The sequence below is a fragment of the Leucoraja erinacea genome, chromosome 38, assembly GCF_028641065.1.
Source record: "Leucoraja erinacea ecotype New England chromosome 38, Leri_hhj_1, whole genome shotgun sequence".
Lineage (NCBI taxonomy): Eukaryota > Metazoa > Chordata > Chondrichthyes > Rajiformes > Rajidae > Leucoraja > Leucoraja erinaceus.
Window position 1 is genome coordinate 7,729,047 of NC_073414.1, and position 21,392 is coordinate 7,750,438.

The 21,392-nt window shown below is 41.0% G+C and overlaps 1 protein-coding gene across 3 annotated transcripts in view; it reads left to right on the forward strand.

Moving 5' to 3' along the window:
- supt5h (SPT5 homolog, DSIF elongation factor subunit) overlaps window positions 1-21,392 on the forward strand; it is a 46,065-nt gene that overhangs the window by 9,586 nt on the left and 15,087 nt on the right. For 2 of the 3 annotated variants that reach the window (XM_055663780.1, XM_055663781.1), the window contains exons 4-17: window positions 437-502; window positions 2,696-2,707; window positions 5,343-5,412; window positions 7,459-7,527; window positions 7,654-7,719; window positions 7,826-7,856; window positions 9,106-9,174; window positions 10,698-10,949; window positions 13,009-13,098; window positions 13,394-13,464; window positions 14,395-14,500; window positions 15,877-15,970; window positions 18,165-18,301; window positions 19,276-19,431. In XM_055663780.1, coding sequence (XP_055519755.1) covers window positions 437-502; window positions 2,696-2,707; window positions 5,343-5,412; window positions 7,459-7,527; window positions 7,654-7,719; window positions 7,826-7,856; window positions 9,106-9,174; window positions 10,698-10,949; window positions 13,009-13,098; window positions 13,394-13,464; window positions 14,395-14,500; window positions 15,877-15,970; window positions 18,165-18,301; window positions 19,276-19,431 — 1,289 coding nt within the window. The remainder of the gene's footprint in view (window positions 1-436; window positions 503-2,695; window positions 2,708-5,342; window positions 5,413-7,458; window positions 7,528-7,653; window positions 7,720-7,825; window positions 7,857-9,105; window positions 9,175-10,697; window positions 10,950-13,008; window positions 13,099-13,393; window positions 13,465-14,394; window positions 14,501-15,876; window positions 15,971-18,164; window positions 18,302-19,275; window positions 19,432-21,392) is intronic. The other variant, XM_055663782.1, reaches the window with a different exon arrangement.

Genomic DNA, 21,392 nt, shown 5'->3' on the forward strand with positions numbered 1-21,392 from the left:
GCCCTTAGTTTTTCTCTGTGAAAGCTCATTAATTGGTTTCAAATGTCTCTTTTATTCATATTCAAGTTATTTAATTTTGACGTAAATATCAATTTTTTTAAATTAAACATTAAAATAATTCCTGTGAAATTAAGTAAAATATAACATTATTCATCAAAAATAGGTAAATCGTATTCCGTTTTGCCTCCTTATCTGCAGCCCCATGAAGAGAATCACAATGGCATCTAACTTGGCACGCGATCAGAAGGTGTTCTTTTTGTCCCCGCTGTGATAATGCTAGAAAATAGCTCTGACACCTCTGGAATTCAACACCATTTGTCAGCCTAAAATTGATTGTCTAAGCAACCATTGTTTCTGAAAATTAGAGCATTTATTTTTCTTTGTTTTAATCAATTAAATATCTGAAACGTTGAACTATTTTTCTTTTCTTTTAAAGATGTGGATGATGAATATGAAGATGAAGATCAATGGGAGGAAGGAGCAGAAGATATTCTTGAGAAAGGTTTGTCCAGTGGTAACATTAGTCACCTTGGCATTCTGAAACATGCCTTGGTGTGCACTGACTTTTATCACCACTTTGTGTTTGCGGTTTGGACCCTGTGACACCAACAAAATTTATACAATAATGATTTTGTGCTTTCATCCTTCACCTATATGTTTTTATTATCACATAAAAATGTATCAATTGACCAAAATTTACTCTTTTCTGGTTAAATTGTAACTTGGAATTGTAAGCCAGAGATGGTACAGAGAAGATTTACAAGGATGTTGCCAGGGCTAGAGGATCCAAGCTGTAGGGAGAGGTTGAGTAGGCTGGGACTCTATTCCTTGGAGCGCAAGGTGAGGATCTTATTGAGGTATATAAAATCACGAGGAATAGATTGGGTAGAATCTATTCTGGGCACAGAGTCTCTTGCCCAGAGTAGATGAATCGAGGACCAGAGGACATAGGTTTAAGGTGAAGAGGAATAGATTTAATAGGATTCTGAGGGGTTACTTTTTCACACAAGGGTGGCGGGTGTATGGAACAAGCTGCCAGAGGAGGTAGTTGAGTCAGGGACTATCCCAACATTTAAGAAACAGTTGAACAGTGTTATTAATTTCTGTGGTTATGTTAAAATATACAAATGTATATTTTAGCAATGTATGTCTGAGGCATACATCACCCTATTTGCTGATTCAACCTCTCATTCATTGATGAGCAAGTGAGAGAGTATAGGAGATGAATGGCACAATGGGATTTGGAGGAATTTCCTGGGAGTCATAATATATGATGGGGAAAATGGCAGCCCTAAATAGAGGTGATTTATTAGCCTATCACTCACCTAACCCCACCCTCTTTACCTTTCATGTATTTTCTTTTCTCTTCTGTGTTATTCCCTGTGTCTCATATTTTTGCATTACTTTCATGGAACATAAAACGTTGTGAGGGACAGGGCAGGAATAGAGAGCAGGTGAACTGCAATGATTCAGGTGGTCGCTTTATTGAAGCCGTGGCTTTGTTTCATATTGGCATGTATTGGATCTGGGATACGAGAAAGTTGAAGATTGAGTAGAAGGTAATGTCTAAGTTGTGGAACAGATGGTGAATTCTGAGTTGACATGGGTGATTGCGTCTTGAAGGCTTTATCTGTGTCCTTTATATTGAATTATTAGTTTGACGTTGTTGCTTGCTTTCTTTTAGTTACTTTGCTGAGGATGATTATACCCCAGATACTCTTTTGTGTATCATTGATAATCACGTCTCCATTGTCTTGGCCCTGGGCACAGGAATTCTCTTCTAAAATATTTGTGATAATTTCTAAGATGCCCATTAGAACCTCCCTCTAAGCAAGGGTTTGGTTACCTTTGTTAATATATTCTTAAGTTGCTTGGAGGCAACTCCTGTTTGATGATGCTTCCACAAAGCATTTTAGGAATCTAATTGCCTGGAAGATGCTGTACTCAAGCATGTCACTTAAAACACGTCAGCACCCACTATCCTGATCTGTACATCAGTTATAGCCAAGAAAGATGCAAAATGCTGGAGTAACTCAGTGGTTCAGAGTCTGAAGAAGGGTCTTGACCCAAAAGGTCATCCATTCCTTCTCTCCAGAGATGCTGCCTGTCCTGCTGAGTTACTAGAGCATTTTGTGTCCCATCAGCAGGTCAGGCAGCATCTCCGGAGAAAATAAATATGTGACATTTCGGGTCGAGATCCTACTTCAGTCTCGATCTGAAATGTCACCTGTTCCATTTCTCCAGAGTTGCTGCGTGACTGAATTGAGTTAGCTATTTTGCATATAGAATCTTGCCTTAATGAACGTACTGACCAATATTGTGGGCAATTTACTCACACCGCTAAAATATGTTATGTTTAGTGTCAACAAGGACGTCTTCACTTGTGTTTTCCCACTGAATTAAATATATTGGTAATGTCACTAGGAGCACCTTGTAGTAACTGATCAAATGGTTGGAAATCAAAGTGTTGAATTGGACCTGACCTTTAATAAAGAGCGAATGGAAGACTAGTTTCTGGGAGTGCTCTTTATGAGCATAATCATTTTGTTTGTGTTTTTTTTTTTTGCATTTAAAACATCATACATTACCGCTTACATGCCATGTTTTAATTTTTATCCTTGCACTTTTGTTTCCCATTGTCCATGTGATTTTGGTGGTATAAATTTGGCTCTTTACTATGTTGCCTTCTGAACAGAAGAATTTGAAGGTATGTACCCAATTCTGCATTTGTTTCAAAGCTTAACACTTGGTTTGTGGATCATAATTAAGGGCGTACAAATTATGGTGTCTGAATATTATCACACATCCATTATTTTACCTTTGTGGGGCAAAGGAACTCCTGGGTTACTCCAGCTTTTTGTGTCTATCATCTGCAGTTCTTTCCTACACATTATTTTCCTTCAATAGATTATTGATCATTTCAGAAAATCTTTGAAAGTAAAAGCAGAAACTTCATTGGGGGGAGACGTTAAGCATTTATTTAGGGGGAAATTAACATGATTACAAATACATGCGCAGTAATAACACATTTTGTTGGTAATATTTGCACAGTAATTTTTAAGCTCTATTATGATCAATGCAAGCTTTGGTTGATTTGTGGGTTATAGAAACATAGAAAAATAGGTGCAGGAGTAGGCCATTCGGCCCTTCGAGCCTGCACCGCCATTCAATATAATCATGGCTGATCATTCAACTCAGTATCCTGTACCTGCCTTCTCTCCATACCCCCTGATCCCGTTAGCCACAAGGGCCACATCTAACTCCCTCTTAAATATAGCCAATGAACTGGCCTCAACTACCTTCTGTGGCAGAGAGTTCCAGAGATTCAACACTCTCTGCGTGAAAAATGTTTTTGTCATCTCGGTCCTAAAGGATTTCCCCTCTATCCCTAAGTTGTGACCCCTTGTCCTGGACGTCCCCAACATCGGGAACATAATTACGTTATTACTAAATTGTCTGTTTATTTTTGTTTTGACGTAACCTTTCATCTATTTTTTTTTAATTTTGTTTGCGTGATCAAGGTCCACCAATGTCTGTTAATTGGATCGAGTTTCATTAGTCAGTTCATCCTCCTCAAGAATTGGGTGTAATGATGAGGGACTGAAACTGCTGCTTATCGTTTGTTGGTCCTTTCTCGTCACCTCAGTAATTTAGAGTTTGAAATGCTTTTACTTTCCTGCAGCTATCCCCAAAAATAAATAGTTTTTAGGGTAAATAACAGAATACATTAGAAATGTTCTTGATCTTGACTTTCTCACAGATTATTGGTAGGATTTTCAGGTATGCAGCTTTATTCTATTATAAATGATCCCTTTCCTGCATTCTGAATTCAAATAAATGTCGGGCACTGTGCTCAAAGCTCTTCCACCCATAATCTGTTGTGTTAGCAGTCTAGGATAATTGCAGCCTAGGATAATTTGTCTCTTTTGTAGTAAAACGTAGAGGGATTGTGTTTATTTTTACGAGGAGTTAATTGAATTGGGAATTAGTTATTCTTTTGGTGTGTAATTTGGAGAAGGAGTTGCTGAGAACTGGTTGGTTGCTGCACAGTCATTAATCAAGAAATTTCACCCACCTAATATGAAACTTACAAAATTCTTAAGGGGTTGGACAGGCTAGATGCAGGAAGATTGTTCCCGATGTTGGGGAAGTCCAGGACAAGGGGTCGCAGCTTAAGGATAAGGGGGAAATCCTTTAAAACCGAGATGAGGAGAACTTTTTTCACACAGAGAGTGGTGAATCTCTGGAACTCTCTGCCACAGAGGGTAGTTGAGGCCACTTCATTTGCTATATTTAAGAGGGAGTTAGATGTGGCCCTTGTGGCTAAGGGGATCAGAGGGTATGGAGAGAAGGCAGGTACGGGATACTGAGTTGATGATCAGCCATGATCATATTGAATGGCGGTGCAGGCTCAAAGGGCCGAATGGCCTACTCCTGCACCTAATTTCTATGTTTCTATGAAAGCCTTAATATTATCGGGACATTGAAAGCTATGCCAACAAGAACAGGTTGATACCTTGCAAACTTCATTTGCACAAATTTGGAAATGGGATTCAAGTCACACAGCCATTCATTCTTGGTATTTGCCAAAGGTGAGATTTAAAAAAAAAATTGTTATTGCTAAATGCACGTGAAGCCAAGCTTCTGGGAGTGACTGCCCATGATACCACAGTAAGCGTTTATTCTTAAGACTGATAACATTTACAGAGAAGCTTGGAGCTTTCACTGGATGTTTTCAAGAGAGAGTTATATCTAGCTCTTAGGGCTAAAGGAATCAAGGGATATGGGGAAAGAGCAGGAATGGGGTACTGATTTTAGATGATCAGCCATGATCTTATTGAATGGTGATGCTGGCTCGAAGGATGAATGGCCTAATCCTGCACCAATTTTTCCATGTTTATGATCTATTTTGGCAGATCTAATTCAGCTACTAATTCCCAAGTGCTGTAGAAAAGCAGGGAGTGTTAATAACAGTTGATTTGGAATTGAGCCATGCTTTTAACACATGTATGCTATTTAAATTGAAAACTATAACAAATTACAAATTGTTCGACAAACAGTCTAGAAATGAGATTTTAATTTAGGATTTCTCAGATCTCATTTATGATTAACACTGTTTCTATATCTTAAACACGTTCTGCTAGAACTAATGATATAATTGAGCTCCCCAGCATTGTTTGGGGCCCATGTTTATGCCTGACATGTTGTTCTGTCCGCCTTTAGACATTTTCAACCTTTGTGAAATAAAAGGGGAAAAGTCGAACCATAGGTCGTTAACTAAACCAGGATTGAGATGTCAATAAAAATCTTACCTGTTTATCCTATTTTTTTGTATTTTGTAGCCTCCAACATTGATAACCTTGTCCTTAACGATGACCATTCAGGAGCGAGGAGATTGATGAATCATTGGAGGTAACTTTTCCCATTTCAGTTCAGTTCAGTTTTATTTGTCATATGTAGATTAACACAGGGTTAACGGTACAATGAAATGTGTTTGACAAGTCAACGGGTCACCTCAGCAATGATATTACAAGGATAAAATTAAGGTTAAAAAAAAAAAAGATAAAAGTGACATTGGTAGGTAAAAGACAATAATAAATAAAATAATCAACATATATGATGAGTTTATGAGTTCAGAAGCCTGATGGCTTGATGATAAAAACTGTTCTTAAGTCTGTTGGTGCGTGCAGCCATGCTCCTGTATCGTCTGCCTGATGGTAACAAGGAGAACAGTCTGTGTGCTGGGTGGCTGTGGTCCTTGTTGATGCTGTGTGCCTTCTGCAGGCACCGCCTGTGGAAAATGTCCTGAATGGCCGGGAGACAGTTGCCAGTGATGTGCTGTGCCGCCTTCACCCCTCTCTGTGGACAGAACAGTTCCCGTACCAGACTGTGATGCAGCCCGTCAGCAGACTCTCGATGGTGCAACTGTAGAAGTGTGTGAGGTTGCTGGCGTTCATGCCAAACCTCCTCAGTCTTCTCAGGAAAAAGCCGCTGGTGGGCTTTCTTACTTATTGTGTCCGTGTGCAGAGTCCAAGAGAGGTCCTCAGTGATGTGCACACCGAGGAACTTGAAGCTGCTGACCTTTTCAACCTCAGCATCACTGATGTGGATGTCCACTCCCCTGCTGTCTCCTGTAATCCACGATCATCTCTTTAGTTTTGCTGACATTGAGAATCTTTTATACATTACCTTGGGTTGTACCTGAGGTTCTACTGCAGTTGTACAGGGTCTTGGTGAGACCACACCTGGAGTATTGCGTACAGTTTTGGTCTCCAAATCTGAGGAAGGACATTATTGCCATTGAGGGAGTGCAGAGACGGTTCACCAGACTGATTCCTGGGATGTCAGGACTGTCTTATGAAGAAAGACTGGATAGACTTGGTTTATACTCTCTAGAATTTAGAAGATTGAGAGGGGATCTTATAGAAACTTACAAAATTCTTAAGGGGTTGGACAGGCTAGATGCAGGAAGGTTGTTCCCGATGTTAGGGAAGTCCAGGACAAGGGGTCACAGCTTAAGGATAAGGGGAAATCCTTTAAAACTGAGATGAGAAGAACTTTTTTCACACAGAGAGTGGTGAATCTCTGGAACTCTCTGCCACAGAGGGTAGTTGAGGCCAGTTCATTGGCTATATTTAAGAGAGAGTTAGATGTGGCCCTTGTGGCTAAGGGGATCAGGGGGTATGGAGAGAAGGCAGGTACGGGATACTGAGTTGGATGATCAGCCATGATCATATTGAATGGTGGTGCAGGCTCGAAGGGCCGAATGGCCTACTCCTGCACCTAATTTCTATGTTTCTATGTTTCTATGTCCTATATCAGCATATCTCTCTATCCGCACAACCGCCATTTCCATTTCCATCGCCTAACTTTTAACATTACCGGATTTTTAAAAAAGAATCTTGCTCTACATATCTCCTTCAAACCTTTCCCCTCTGACCTTAAAGCTATGCCATTAGTCTGACATTTCCACCTTGGGGTGGGTGGTGGTAGGGGGGGGGGGGGGGTGGGGGGGGGGGGGGGGGGGGGGGGGGGGGGGGGGGGGGGGGGGGGGGGGGAGAGATGCTGATTCCCAATCCCTCTCAGGATTTTATATACTTCATTCAGGTTACCCCTCAACCTCTGATATTCTAGCGAAAACAATCCAACTAGTGCAAACGGGTGATCGATGAGTGGTGTAGACTCGATGGGCCGAAGGGCCTGTTTCCATGCTGTATCTCTAAACTAAACCAAACTAAATTAGTGTGTACAGTTAATACGGACTGCTCAATGAAGGTTGGGGGTATAACTAGATTAAATCTTCTATCCTTACAAACTTGTAAAACGCAGGTTTACAACCCAAAGAGGTCTGATTAGTTACAAATGCAACTGAAAATGAAATTTTCATGATATGTACTCTTTGATGCTACTGTTACATATATTATGATGCCTCAGCCACAAATTCATTGTATTTTGCAGAGACAAAAGAGAAGAGGAACTTGGTGAATATTATATGAATAAATATGCCAAGCCAACTGCAGGTGACCAGTAAGTATTCTCCTAAATCAAATTTGGCAATTCTTGTTATTCTATATACTCATTGCAATGTAGGACTTCAAATATAGAACTTGAAGAGTTGTACTTTGGATATAAACTACTCTCTTGTAATTTTAGCTTCTATGGTGCTTCAGATGAGCTCTCTGATGATATCACACAACAGCAGTTACTGCCTGGTGTAAAGTAAGTAAGTCATCCTTCAAAAGCATTTTTTCACATATATTTTCAACATTTGCCAAAATGAGAATATATCTGGTCTAATCCTATGTTTTCTACTTCATTCACACAGAGATCCCAATTTATGGACTGTGAAATGTAAGGTATGACTGCTTACAAATGCATGTATTCAATGCTTAAACCTATATGCTTTGAACATTTTTGACCAGTATCGGGTGAAAATGATACAAATTGCAGGAAATACCTATAAAATTGTACAAACATCGAGCGACAACTGGTTGTTGTTTTAATTATTCTTATGAATACATACTAATGGCTTCCTTTTTCCTAAACCATTGTTTCTTCTCCATGGGGTTCTTAACCATGTTATTTCTCATTTCCCTCGCCCTTTCTCTTTCCACGGAGAGCTGGGATAATGTTTCCCTTGCCTTGTCCCTTCTTCCATCCCACATTCCAAAGATCACCGTACACACTTTCCATCACCTTTGACGTGATCGCACCGCAAGGTTCATATTTCCTCCCCTCTTTCAGCATTCCAAAATAATCATTCCCTCCGTAACTCCCTAATGCATCCTTCCTTCCCCACCAAAAACCCTTCCCTTCCACATAGTATTTGTGAAATAGTGGTGCAATTGTATTGCTTCCATTTAAATTACCACATTCAGTGTCCACAATGTTGTCTCCCCTATGATGGTGAAATCAAATGCGAATCAGGTGACCATTTTGCAGAACATCTCTATACAGTCTGCAAAGAAAACCTTGATTTTTCAGTTGCTTGTTCCACTCTGATCTCCCTCGCAGAGTACCAACAATGTTCAACATCTTACCTTCTGACTTGGCATGTTGTAGTACTTCGGACACAAAACAATTTTGGATAACTAGCCTTTTCAGTTCTGCTGGAAGGTCATCAACCTGTATTGGATATTGTGTAATCTGCAGAATATTTCTTGCATTCTGTTTTGTTTCTGGTTTCTAACATTGGAATGGTTTATATTAGCCAGTTCTCGTGTTTTATTTTTCTGCTTTCTTCTGTTCTCATTCATCTCTCCACATCTTCTCGGTTGGATCCAACATAATTAGGAAGCCTAACACAATTTCAGCCTTTCAGTCCCTCTCCACTGTTTGTTGTTTTTGCTGTAATTTAAAACCTACACAATTTCTAGTTTTTCTCAGTTCTGATCAAGGTCAAGGATTTAAAGCATAAAGTCTGTTTCTCTCTGCACTGATGTCCACCTGTTGAGTATTTCCAACAGTTTTTGGTCTTTATTTCTTATTTGCTACACTAATGATAACACCTATGAGAGGCTTCCATTTCCAAATAAAAGTATGCCTTTAATGGTGGATTATTATTGGTAATAATTATTGGTACCTGATTTATTTTTTCTTTTCCAGATTGGTGAGGAAAGGGGAACTGCCATTTCTTTGATGAGGAAGTTTGTCGCCTATCAGTTGACAGATTCAGTAGGTATCCTTTCATCATTATTGAGCCAAATTTAACTGCTGATGAAGCAAGCTGCTAAATTCAAGTTAGACATGATCTGTCAGATGCATAGCCTCAAAAAAGGCTGCCAGCTTCGTCAAGGGTCCAAACCACGCATTTTCGCATTCACCATCTGATATTGCAGCAGTAACTTAATTGGCGTTAAGTTTAGAGATACAGTGTGGAAACGGGCCCTTCGGCCCAGCGAGTCTGTGCTAACCAGCGATCCCTGCACATTCACTATCCTCCACACACTAGGGACATTTTGCAATTTTACCAAGCCATTTAACCTGCTAACCTGTACGTCATTTGGAGTGTAGTAGCAAACCATAGCTCCTGGGGGAAACCCACGCAGGTCACATTGCGAATGTACGCACTCTGTACAGACAAGCACCTGTAGTCAGGATGGAACCCGGGTCTCTGGCGTTGTATGGCAGCAACACTACCGCTGCCCCATCATGCTGCCCAAAAGCTTCAAAAGTACTTGCCTGCCTGTAAAGTGCTTTGTGATATTGAAAGGATATTACATCACTGCAGGTCTATTCATTTCTCAACCATCTCTGGTGTGAAGGTTGCATTCAAAATGGGTCTTGTCCACCATTGTATCTATTCACTAATGTAGCTGTACAGCAATCTGTCTTTTCCACTGCCATGCTGAATATTGCCTGAACCATTCATGATGCAGAGTTTGAAATGAAATATTGACAATTCTTGATTGTCCCCTCCCCCTCCTCTGTGCTGCTTGACCCACTGAGTTCCTCAAGGAGATTGTTTGGTGCTGCAATCGTTACTTCAATGGTGAAGGAGTAGAAAATGACAACATTCACCAGACATCCTCTGTAACCATTAGTATTATATGCAATATCACCTCTAAAATAGAAAATATTTAGCTAGCATTTATTTGTTGCTATGCATTAAATTACCCAAATGATCTCTGCTTTTCCACATCTTGGAGAACTTCGCAGTTTTCCTTATTTAAAGTTTTTTGCAGATCCTTGAGGGGCACATCCCAAGTGTTGGAAAACCTGTCTTGCAGATTCAGATTCAAACTTTATTGTCACTGTGCAGTGTACAGTACAGAGACAACGAAATGCAGTTAGCATCTCCCCAGAAGAGCGAACATGGAATAATGAGCAATAAATATATATACGTACATACAGTTGTAGTAGTGCAATTTATCTGGGGGAAGGAGTGTCCCGGGGGGGGGGGGGGGGGAGAGGAGTGAGGAACCGGTGATGCGTTGGGCAGTTTTCACCACCCTCTGCAGTGCTTTCCGGTCGGAGACAGAGCAGTTGCCATACCATACTGTGATACAGTTGGTAAGGATGCTCTCGATGGTGCAATGGTAGAAGTTCACCAGGATCTGAGGAGACAGATGGACCTTCTTTAGTCTGAATGTTTCTTGATAAAATTGTTGTCGTCTACCATTATGAGCTTAATGTTTGGAACGAGTTGCAAACTGTCTTCATAAAATGTTTTATTTATTTATTTTTCCGACCTCTAGCCCCTCCAGATCAAGGCTATTATTTCTCCTGAGCATGTGAAAGGGTATATTTATGTGGAGGCATACAAGCAGACTCACGTGAAGCAGGCCATTGAGGGTGTGGGGAACCTGAGGATAGGGTTCTGGAATCAGCAGATGGTCCCCATCAAGGAAATGACTGACGTGCTGAAGGTGGTGAAGGAAGTTACCAACTTGAAACCCAAGTCTTGGGTTCGTCTAAAGAGAGGTCTCTACAAGGATGACATTGCACAGGTAAAGTGTACTCCTATGCTGTTAGTATAACATGGTGTCAAAAATTATTTAAGAATAGAATGCCTTTCATTGTCATTCATACAGCTTGGTTTGAACAAAATTGCATTTTCTGCAGTCTTACATTACAAAAAAACCCAAGACACACACTTCACACAGTTTACACAAACATCCATCACAGTGAATCTCCAACATCTCCTCACTGTGATGGAAGGCAAAGTTTTATCTCTTCCCTTTGTTCTTCTCCCGCGGTTCAGAAGTCCAACTGCAGCGTTGTTAAACTGCGGCTCCCGATGTTAAAGCCCCCGGCGGGGGATGGTAAGTCCCGTGGCCGTTTCCCGTGGCCGTTTAAGCCACGCCGGGCGATGTTAGGCCCCGCTCCGAGTCCTTTAAACCCCGCGATACCAGCGGGAGAAGTTGCCATTGTGGGAGCTCCGAAAAGTGGTCTCCCACCAGGGACCTGGAGCTCCCGATGTTACCGTCCACCGGGCCTGCGGCCGGAGCCTCCGAAGCTCCGAAGTCAGGTCGCAGCCGCGCGCCACCACGGCTCCTCCCGCTCCGAAGACGACCAGCTCCACGATGGCGAGTTCGCAGGCTCCGCAACTGGAGCCCTCAGGTTGGCCCCGGCCGGCTCCACGATGTTAAGCCCAACGACACTGGAGACCCGACAGGGAAAAAGTCGGGTGTCCGTACAGGGAAGAGATTAACGGTTTCCCCCCCCCCCCCCCCACACATATACACAGCTAAAGAAAAATAATAAAAACTAGAGTCAAGACATACATTTGTATGTATGTCATTGTAGTTTGTTTCCTCTGCTGTTTAAGTTACTCTTGTTTTATAAGGTAGACAAAAGTGCTGGAGAAACTCAGCGGGTGCGGCAGTGTCTATGGAGCGAAGGAAATAGGCAACGTTTCGGGCCGAAACCCTTCTACAGCACTTTATGTCTATTATTGGAAAAGGATTGCAGATGAACAAACTACAGGTGCTCTTATACAAAAAATACAAAGTTAGCAGACAGATGTAGCAAGTGCAAGGAAGGCAGTGATGTTAGCTTTATTACAAGAGGATTAGAGTTCAAAAATAAAGTGCTGTCACAATTGCACAAGTTTACTAATCAGAATCAGAATCAGAATCAATTTATTTGTCATTTGGACCCCTGGAGGTCCAAACGAAATGCCGTTTCTGCAGCCATACATAACACACAAATAGACCCCAGACACAACATAATTACATTTAACATAAACATCCATCACATAACTGTGATGGAGGCCAAATAAACGTATCTCTCCACTGCACTCTCCCCCCCCCGATGTCAGAGTCAAAGTCATAGCCCCCGGCTGGCGATGGCGATTGTCCCGCGACCATTAAAGCCACGCCGGGTGGTGCGAGGTCGCACACCGGGTCTTGGTGTTAGAGCCCCCGGTGTGCGCTCGCAGAGTCCGCGGCCATTCCAGCCGCGCGGGGCAGCGGTGTCAGGCCCCGCTCCAGGAGCTCTTCGACCCCGCAACTCGGGTGGGAGAAGTCGCCGCCGCAGAAGCCCCGAAAAGCGGTCTCTCTCTAGGGATCCGCGGGCTCGGCGCCGTTGTCCACAGACCTGTAGAGAGCCTCCGACTCTCCGGCAGCAGCAGTAGCAGCAGCAGCAACAGCACCAGCAGCAGCAGCAACAGCACCAGCAGCAGCAGCAGCAACAGCACCAGCAGCAGCAGCGCTCCTCCACCGCTCCGGACCCGGCCAGCTCCGCGACGGTGAGGTGAGTCGACACCTGAGTCCCCGGTCTCTTCCTGTTGGAGGCCGCTCCTCGTTACGGCCTCAACGACGACTGAGACCCGACGAGAAAAGGTCGGGTCTCAGTGCAGGGAGAGATTCAAAAAGTTTCCCCCCACCCCCACCCCCCCACACACACACCCCAACATAAAATAACAAACACTACATAAAAACACAGACAAAAAATAATAAAAACGCGGACAGGCTGCAGAGTCCGCTGCTGGCCAGATCCGCGCCACTGGAATACTGTGTTCTGCTTCCCCTTATCGACAATCAGAGATTGACTTTTCCTTTCCAGGTGGACTATGTCGAGCCAAGCCAAAACACAATTTCACTGAAACTGATCCCAAGAATTGATTATGAACGGATCAAGGCTCGGATGAGTTTGGTAAGGACCTACTTTCAATACCCTCCTCAACAACGGAATGAGGTTGCTTCTGAGTAATCTGTATATCATGACATTGAAAAAAAAATCCAGATGTACTCGGCATTATAAGCAACATAATTGTGAATTGCAGGAACTGTGTTCAAACTAACTTTGTCTCTTGAATGAAATTTGTATGGCTCTATGGATAATTGCTACTGAAGATTTAGCTTGCATTGTTTAATTGCTGCTTCAGTTTGAAATGGAATTAATTATCTACCATAATTAAGTGTTTTGTAATTACAATTTTGATTTATAGAAAGACTGGTTTGCCAAAAGGAAAAGGTTTAAGAGGCCACTTCAAAGACTCTTTGATGCAGAAAAAATCAGGTATGATTTACCATTTATCTGCTTTAGAATGGTATGGCACAGATTATTTAGATATAAACCGAATGCTAAATAGTAGTTTCTGGGAATTAACAAAAGACAGATCACTTATAGTGTGAGTAAATCATGAGACCATACACTAATTTGTGGTTTTTATAACTTCAAGTAACCCTTGCTTTCCCTCTCACTCCATCCCTCCCCTTCCTGGTTCTCCGACCAGTCTTACTGTCTCCGACTGCATTTTATCTCTGTTTGCTTTGTTGTACCTTCTTCCCAGCTAACAATGATTTATTTTACATTTTCCTACTTGGATAGTAGGTGGCGGTGAACCTTTTCTCATGAGTTTGAAGGCCACCAAAGTAAAATGAAGTACATTGAAATAGCTTCAACACAACCATTGTGTAATTTCAACTCTATCTGTAGGTTTCTTAAGGCCAGTTTATATTGCAAATATATGCCTGTCTTGGTATAATGCATCTCGAGTTAAAAATATTTCAACACTTGAAATTAGATACATGGAAATGGCTTGGTGATATATTGGTTTGGTCTTTTTTTTTGATTATCTGTATGAAAATTGCCTGGATCAAAAGAATAAGTGTATTGAAGCTGCACATGATGAATTATGTTCCTCGACACAAAAAGCTGGCGTGACTCTGGGTCAGGCAGCATCTTTGGAGAAAAAGAGTAGGTGACTTTTCGGATTTAAACCTTTCTTCAGACTAGGTTCCACCCCAAAACGTCACCTATTGGTTTTCTCCAGACCCGCTGAGTTACACCAGCTTTTTGTGTCTATCTTCAGTTTAGACCAACATCTGCAGTTCCTTCCTACACATGGATTCTTTTGCCTCGTCTGCAGAGTAACCTCAATTAATCACTGTATTTTCTGTTGGGCTCATGTTACTCATTTATTTAAAATGTTCCAATAATTCACAGATCGCTGGGTGGTGATGTTACCACTGACGGAGACTTCCTCATATTTGAGGGCAATCGCTACAGCCGAAAAGGATTTTTGTTCAAAAGCTTCGCAATGTCTGCAGTTGTAAGTGATGACTTCAGTAGAATCTTTCTTTGTGTGACCCAATGGTTTGAAATGTTGTATAAAAGTGCATTTTCCCCCAAGTTATCCAAGCTGCTTTCCATCTGTGGGTACGCGCTCCACAAATATGCTACTGGCATTAAGAAATAAGATCATGAAAAAACAAAATTAGCCCAATCCAGAAAAATCACATTGTATCTCCAGCTAAAGGATGCTGGTGAAGTTACATTATTTACTGTCAAAAGTAGAAATGGTCTTGAGTGAAGCATTCGCACACTCCAAATGCACCATGCTCTTCCTGTCACATTAAATGACAACTTTACTTGAGCCTGGTTTGTGCAGTCCAAGTTCCTTAATGTTTTTATTTATCTAGCAGTTATCTTTGAAAATGTATTATGTAGAATGTCATTTGTCATTGCTTATTAAAACAGTGCATCACCTATTTGATTAACTTTAATCTTCATACACATCATTCCCTGTTAAACATTTGCCCAAATTAGACTAACTGCCAAATAAAACAGTGCAATTTGCACTTCTTCAAGGTCAGTTGACTGTTAATGTCCAGGCAGTTCTGTTATAATGGGCATTTTTGTAATGTGAATTAGATATAATGCGATTGGTGAATTGGGGAATAGGGAGCAGCTTGTATTGTACAGGCTGAATTGGTTATAATGTGATTTTGATCAGGAATTAGAGGACCATTTAAAATTTCCTTGTAAATTCACACTCGGTAAAAAGTCTGTCCTGGAAAATAAAACAGTTTTGGTAAAATAAATTGTTTCCATGTAACCTCCCCAGAGTAACTAGACAACAATGTCTCAAGAACACGGTTTATCAGTTTGGCTGCAGATGGCCATTAACATGACGAAGTGATCGCTTCTATTGGCACATGTGCAACAATAGATAGTTAAACAATGTAATGTGGAGCATTTAGTATTTTTATCTTGTAGTAACAAACATAAAATTACAGCTGTAAAATACCTGTATATTTGAAAATCCGAAGGGAAAAATAACGATAGTTATTGTGTGTCAAGCTCAGCAGCTGCTAAACCCTGATTTCTTCCATTATCACAATTGTTTTTGTAACCTGCAAGGCCTCATAGGAATGCAACTATCGTGTGATAGCAGAACTACCTGTATGTCAAGCTTTCCGCTATTTCCTCTCTGAATAAGATTTGAGGATGTGGGCAGACTGGTTGGATACACTTTCCTTTCTCTGGGGAACCATTTCCTCTCCCATGTTATATTGTAGTTACCTTGTTAGGTGCACTTTAACCAAGGGACGCCACTGGAATCCTCTGTTCAATTAACACCATGTAATAGCATAGTAAAGGAGCCTCCTGTGTTCTACAATTTGTTTGGTGCTTTGTGTATTACAGATTACAGAAGGAGTTAAGCCCACACTTTCTGAATTGGAAAAATTTGAGGACCAGCCAGAGGGCATTGATCTGGAAGTGGTTACTGAATCAACAGGTATGTGATTTGCTTTATAGGTAGAGCTTGCAGTTATACTCGATATTTTGCATATTCATTTTCATTTTTCTGCAAATTGTAATCTCGCACTATTTAAAAAAAGCATTGCCTTTCAGATTTTTCAACACAACTTCATCTTTCTATTCATTAAATACCCAATATCCATTCACTTAAGATAGGGACAAAATGCTGGAGTAACTCAATGGGTCAGGCAGCATCTCTGGAGAAATGGATTAGGTGATGTTTTAGAAACATAGAAATTAGGTGCAGGAGTAGGCCATTTGGCCCTTCGAGCCTGCACCGCCATTCAATATGATCATGGCTGATCATCCAACTCAGTATCCCGTACCTGCCTTCTCTCCATACCCCCTGATCCCCTTAGCCACAAGGGCCACATCTAACTCCCTCTTAAATATAGCTGTATCCAAACCTAAATGTCACCTATTCCATTTCTCCAGAGATGCCGACTGACGTATGCTGAGTAACTCCAGCATTTTGTGTAAATCTTTGGGATAAACCAGCATCTGCAGTTCCTCCCTATCCATTCTCTTAACCTGTCTGTTTCTTCACAAAGCTTCTCTTCATCCTCCTCTTGGCCCATTGTGCCACTTTATTGTCAGCAAACTTTGACCTGGGGCTTCATCAGTTCATTGATGATGCATCCCACCAGTCAGTCCCTACCAGCTAGGAAAAAATCCTACTCTCTAAACTCCTTGAAGGTGAATGTAAAATCAGAAATCATGTGGCGGGCTGAGCCACTTTGGTCTTGAACCCTCATTCTAGGTATGTTACAAAACCTACCTGAATCGTGGCTGAGCATCTACCCTACCCCGTGTGCGCGATTTTGGCGCTGTTTAGAGGGGGCGGGTTTATAACGCGATTTTTACTAGGCTGGTGCAATCGAAAATGTTCAGCCTAGTAAATCATTAACGGAAAATCGCTGAAAGACCCCGTCGCAAAAGGTATTATTAGTTTTTATGGCCTTGTATAATAGTTATAGTAGTTTAAAAATCACTCTCTCAACCCGCAACCTCTCGCAGCCCCAAGGGTTTTATAAAGCAAACAATTAAAGGCATGTACCTTATTTTTACATTAAATGGGGCTTGTATATAACCCTGTATATAAAGTTTTCTATAGCGAGTAGTTCATTTTGGGCTCTTTATATCCCGCAGTATTTTTCTGGGCATTTGAGGGCACAAATCCAGCGCAATGTGAACGTTCTAAACCAGCGCGTTCACAGGAACCCACTAGAAAGCCGATTTAAATTGACTTTAATTTACAGCAATTGAACACTAAATTCCTTCCATTTGGCCTATAAATTGACATAAATGAGATTTAAAAATCATGTTTTATTGTGAATTATTTGTGAATATTATTTGGACACTTGGGCTATTTAAAAATGTTAATCATTTATTAAGAAATGGATAGATGTTTAGATCTAGTAATTGAAGTTTGAAATTAGCTACAATTGGGTAACTAACTAATTATATGCTTTAATTTCAGGTCATCCAAGTAAGATTATTTTATATTTGTTTCAGAATGCTTCAATCTATGATAACTGAAAATTTCATTCAGTTCTCTTAATTTTTAAGAAGGTTATGGGCTTTTGACTGTCCACGATCACAGCTTTTTTGTTATGTCCATAGAAAATCAATAGGGAACAAGATGCTAATTTCCGAGTATGAAAATGGCCATAACCTTTTTTATTACTTGAGATATGAAAGTGAATTAGGTGTCAAATTAAACTTATTGTTATGCTTTATCTGATGGGATAAATTGCAGACTTGATTTTTTAAATCTCAAAATGTTGTAACATTGCTACTCATTCATCAAGCTCGAGCACTCGCATGGACCTGGCGTGATCTGGGCTGGCTATTCAACGCCGACCTAGGTGGACAAAAGTGGGGTGCAGCGGACAACTTTGCAGTCTTCACTTTGCAGTCAACACACCTTGCCCTTTTGTACTAATTGTTGAGCTGTATCATTTAATTATTAAACTGAGTGTTTATACAACTCTTCAATATACAGGTTATTTGGAAAAAGGGGTTGTTGGTACGCCAATTCGCCAGCATGTTCGAAGTACTGTAGTGGAGGAATCCTGCCCCGTGTAGCGGGCTAGGTGCGGTTTTTTGCTATTGCTTGAAGGTTCGGTTTCTGAATTGCATCCTGACTCAAACCTTGTGACTTTTCTCAGGTAAAGAAAGAGAACACAACTTGCAACCTGGAGATAATGTGGAAGTTTGCGAGGGTGAACTGATAAACCTACAAGGGAAAATCTTGAGTGTGGAAGGCAATAAGATCACAATTCTTCCCAAACACGAGGATCTGAAGGTACTGATAATTTAGCTGAGACATATTTGAGAGCAACTTGTCTCTACTAGTGAACGAGCAGTGACTTTTTATTAACAGTGGATGCTTGCATTTGTGTCCTGTGCACCCTGTTCAGTTACTTGTAGCCACCAGCTTTTAAACAGAAATATAATAAAAATAAACTGTAGACGCTCATTTATATCAAAGATAGACACAAAATACAGGAGTAACAGCATCTTGGGTCCAGGTTTTAAACTGAACCAGATTGTGCAAAAATAAATGATAGTTTGTATGTCTATATATATATATATATATTGAGAGTAGTAATGGATTGTTATTATCATTCGCATATTTAAATAGGAGAAATACATTAGTTTACGATATGATAGAACTTTATCCTAGGAGGGAAATTGATCTGCCAACAATCACAACACACAAGATACATGATCTTATTAACTGTAGCTGACAAACTAAGTAAAACTGAACTCTCACTGAAAACATGACTCTGGGTGCCTTGGGAGAGACTGGTAATATTGTAAAACCCATTTTAGTTAATTAACTTTTCTGTTAAGTTTCTTGCATAAACTGGTGATCTCTTTGCTGAATGTCGGTGCATTGGGAGGGTGAAAAATCATGTAGATGAGATGAAAAAAAAATTTAACCTTAAAGTGATCGCTATCTTTTGCAAGGATGCCATTGGTAAAATAACTAATGCCATTGATTCAGGTCAGGCCAAAATAGGCATTGGCTTCAAGTAAAGTGATTCGACTTTACGTTGAAACACAAAAATGCTGGAAATACTTCAAGCAGCATCTGTGAAACAGTTAACATTTGTTAAAGGATCTTCAACCTAAAGCATAAACCCCTTTTTCTCTCCTCACAAATGCTGCTTGTTCTGTTGAGAGTTTCCAGCATTTTCTGATTTATTTATTTCAGATTTGCATTGTCTACAGTTTATTTGGGGGGTTTTCACTTTGATATTTGTTTATTTCCAGGATCCTTTAGAGTTTCCAGCCCATGAATTGCGTAAATATTTCAAAATGGGAGACCATGTGAAGGTGATCGCAGGACGGTACGAGGGAGATACAGGACTGATTGTACGCGTGGAGGAGAACTTTGTCATTCTATTCTCAGACCTGACAATGCACGAGGTAATATTTTGTACACGACATATTCTAAAATTGCATCCTATTTTAAAGAAATCACGATTTATGGTCAAATAGTAACAGCTATTTCTATTTAAATAGCAACTTTAATGTAGGAAGATGTTCCTTTGCATTGCAGAGGAGTCTGCTGACAAAGATCAACACCCAGCAAAAAGACAATGTGTCCAGAAATCTTCATAGGTTTTAAGGGTGGTAAGGAGGAAGTAAGTGTAAAGTTTGGCAGAGTTTAGGTAGGGTTAAGAAAGGCTGTGGAGAGAGAATCTGATGTCATGTAATTGTGTAATTATAAGGCAGCATGTGAAAAAGAAAGAGGATTAGGCTAGTAATGGCCATGTAATAACACTGCAGGAGGCATAGGAACAGAATCCAGAGAGGAGTGCTCTGATCACTGGCCTGGTGACTTTGACATCACGCGGCTATGGTCTGCGGAGCTTCTAGCTGCGGACGTGGCTTGGACTTAACGTCCGGAGTCTGGGATCCCTTGCCGGGGATCGCCAGAGAAAAGCTCAGACCGCTGGCCTGCAGCCTATAACATCCTGAAGCTCCGGTAAGAAAGTGCCAATTCGGGCACTCCAAGCGTGTTCGACCATCCCGACGTCGGAGTTTGGATGATCCCGGCGAGAGGGCCTGTACATGGGGCCTTCCGTGGCGGCTACCATGGAGGGTTTATTGCCCCGACTACGGGTGAAGACAGGAGGAGGACTGACTGAACTTTGTGCCTTCCACCACAGTGAAGAATGCTGTGGTGGATGTTTGTGCTAAATCTTATTGTGTGTTCTTTTTAAGTGTATCGCTGCTGGCAAATTCATTTCACTGCACCTTTGGGTGCATGTGACGAATAAAATTGACTTTGACAACTGGACAAGTAGGAATGGAACTTGTGACCCTATGACCATATGAGGACTTAGCAAAACCAATCCATGTAGGGATGGTCAAGCGAAATGTGGAGGAGAATGCAGTTTCATGCTCAGCCTTTCCAAAATGGCATTATTACTCTGTGTCACATTGGAAATGAAAGGCTTGGGCAGCCATGCTGGGATTCAGCATTACAATGCAAGGGATGGATGGTAACCTGTCATCAAATCTTGGCAATTGAGTAATAATCATCTAAAAAATTGAATTTGAAGCATGTTTTATTGGTCACAGTGGAGGCAATTGGTATGAATTAACAAAGTTGTAACTATTTTCAGAAGCATTTCTTAAGTCAAATGTTAACATGTGTGGAAACGATTGGGATGTGAATTGTACCGAGAAGGGAAAATCTGGGTTATGAATCGGAATAATTAAGACACCAGAAGAAACCAAATACCATTTTCTCACTTTCTTTTTTGTTTTTCTTTTTTCACTGACTTGAATATTATGTCATTTTAGTGGAGGGTTGCATAAGCTCAGATTTATTTCTGTACATGTGTGTCGGTCAGTTTTCCGATGCTGACGGTGAATCTCATGGCACTATTCACTAATCGCTGCAGGATTGTTGAGCAATATGATGTTCACTGAAAATTTCATAGCCTGCATTTGTTAGTATCACCTCTTGCTTGTCTGATGGCAAATTTTGTCTAATTGATAAAAAGCCTTTTACCTGGTTCCAGTTCTGTCTCTATCCCAAACAATCTTAAGTTACTGGCAGTTCCTGGGTTTAGTGGAACTGGCTATCAAATACTCCATTGCATTCTCTCCAGGTTACCACTATTCACTCAAAGTTGTAAAGGGCCTTGCAACTTTTTTTTTGCTTCCTCTGCAATATCCAAGGTGATCCTGGAATTTGGTGTCTTCATAATAATTTCCTATTGGGAGCACAAGCGATCAGTCACAACACCTCATCGGCTTCCCAGACTCTGGTCAATGCTCACCTGTTTTTTTCTGTAAGATGATTGGCACCTCGTGCATCAAGGTGGCTTGCATGGTCACATGGCTTTATGATGCACAGATTCAAGCGATCCAAT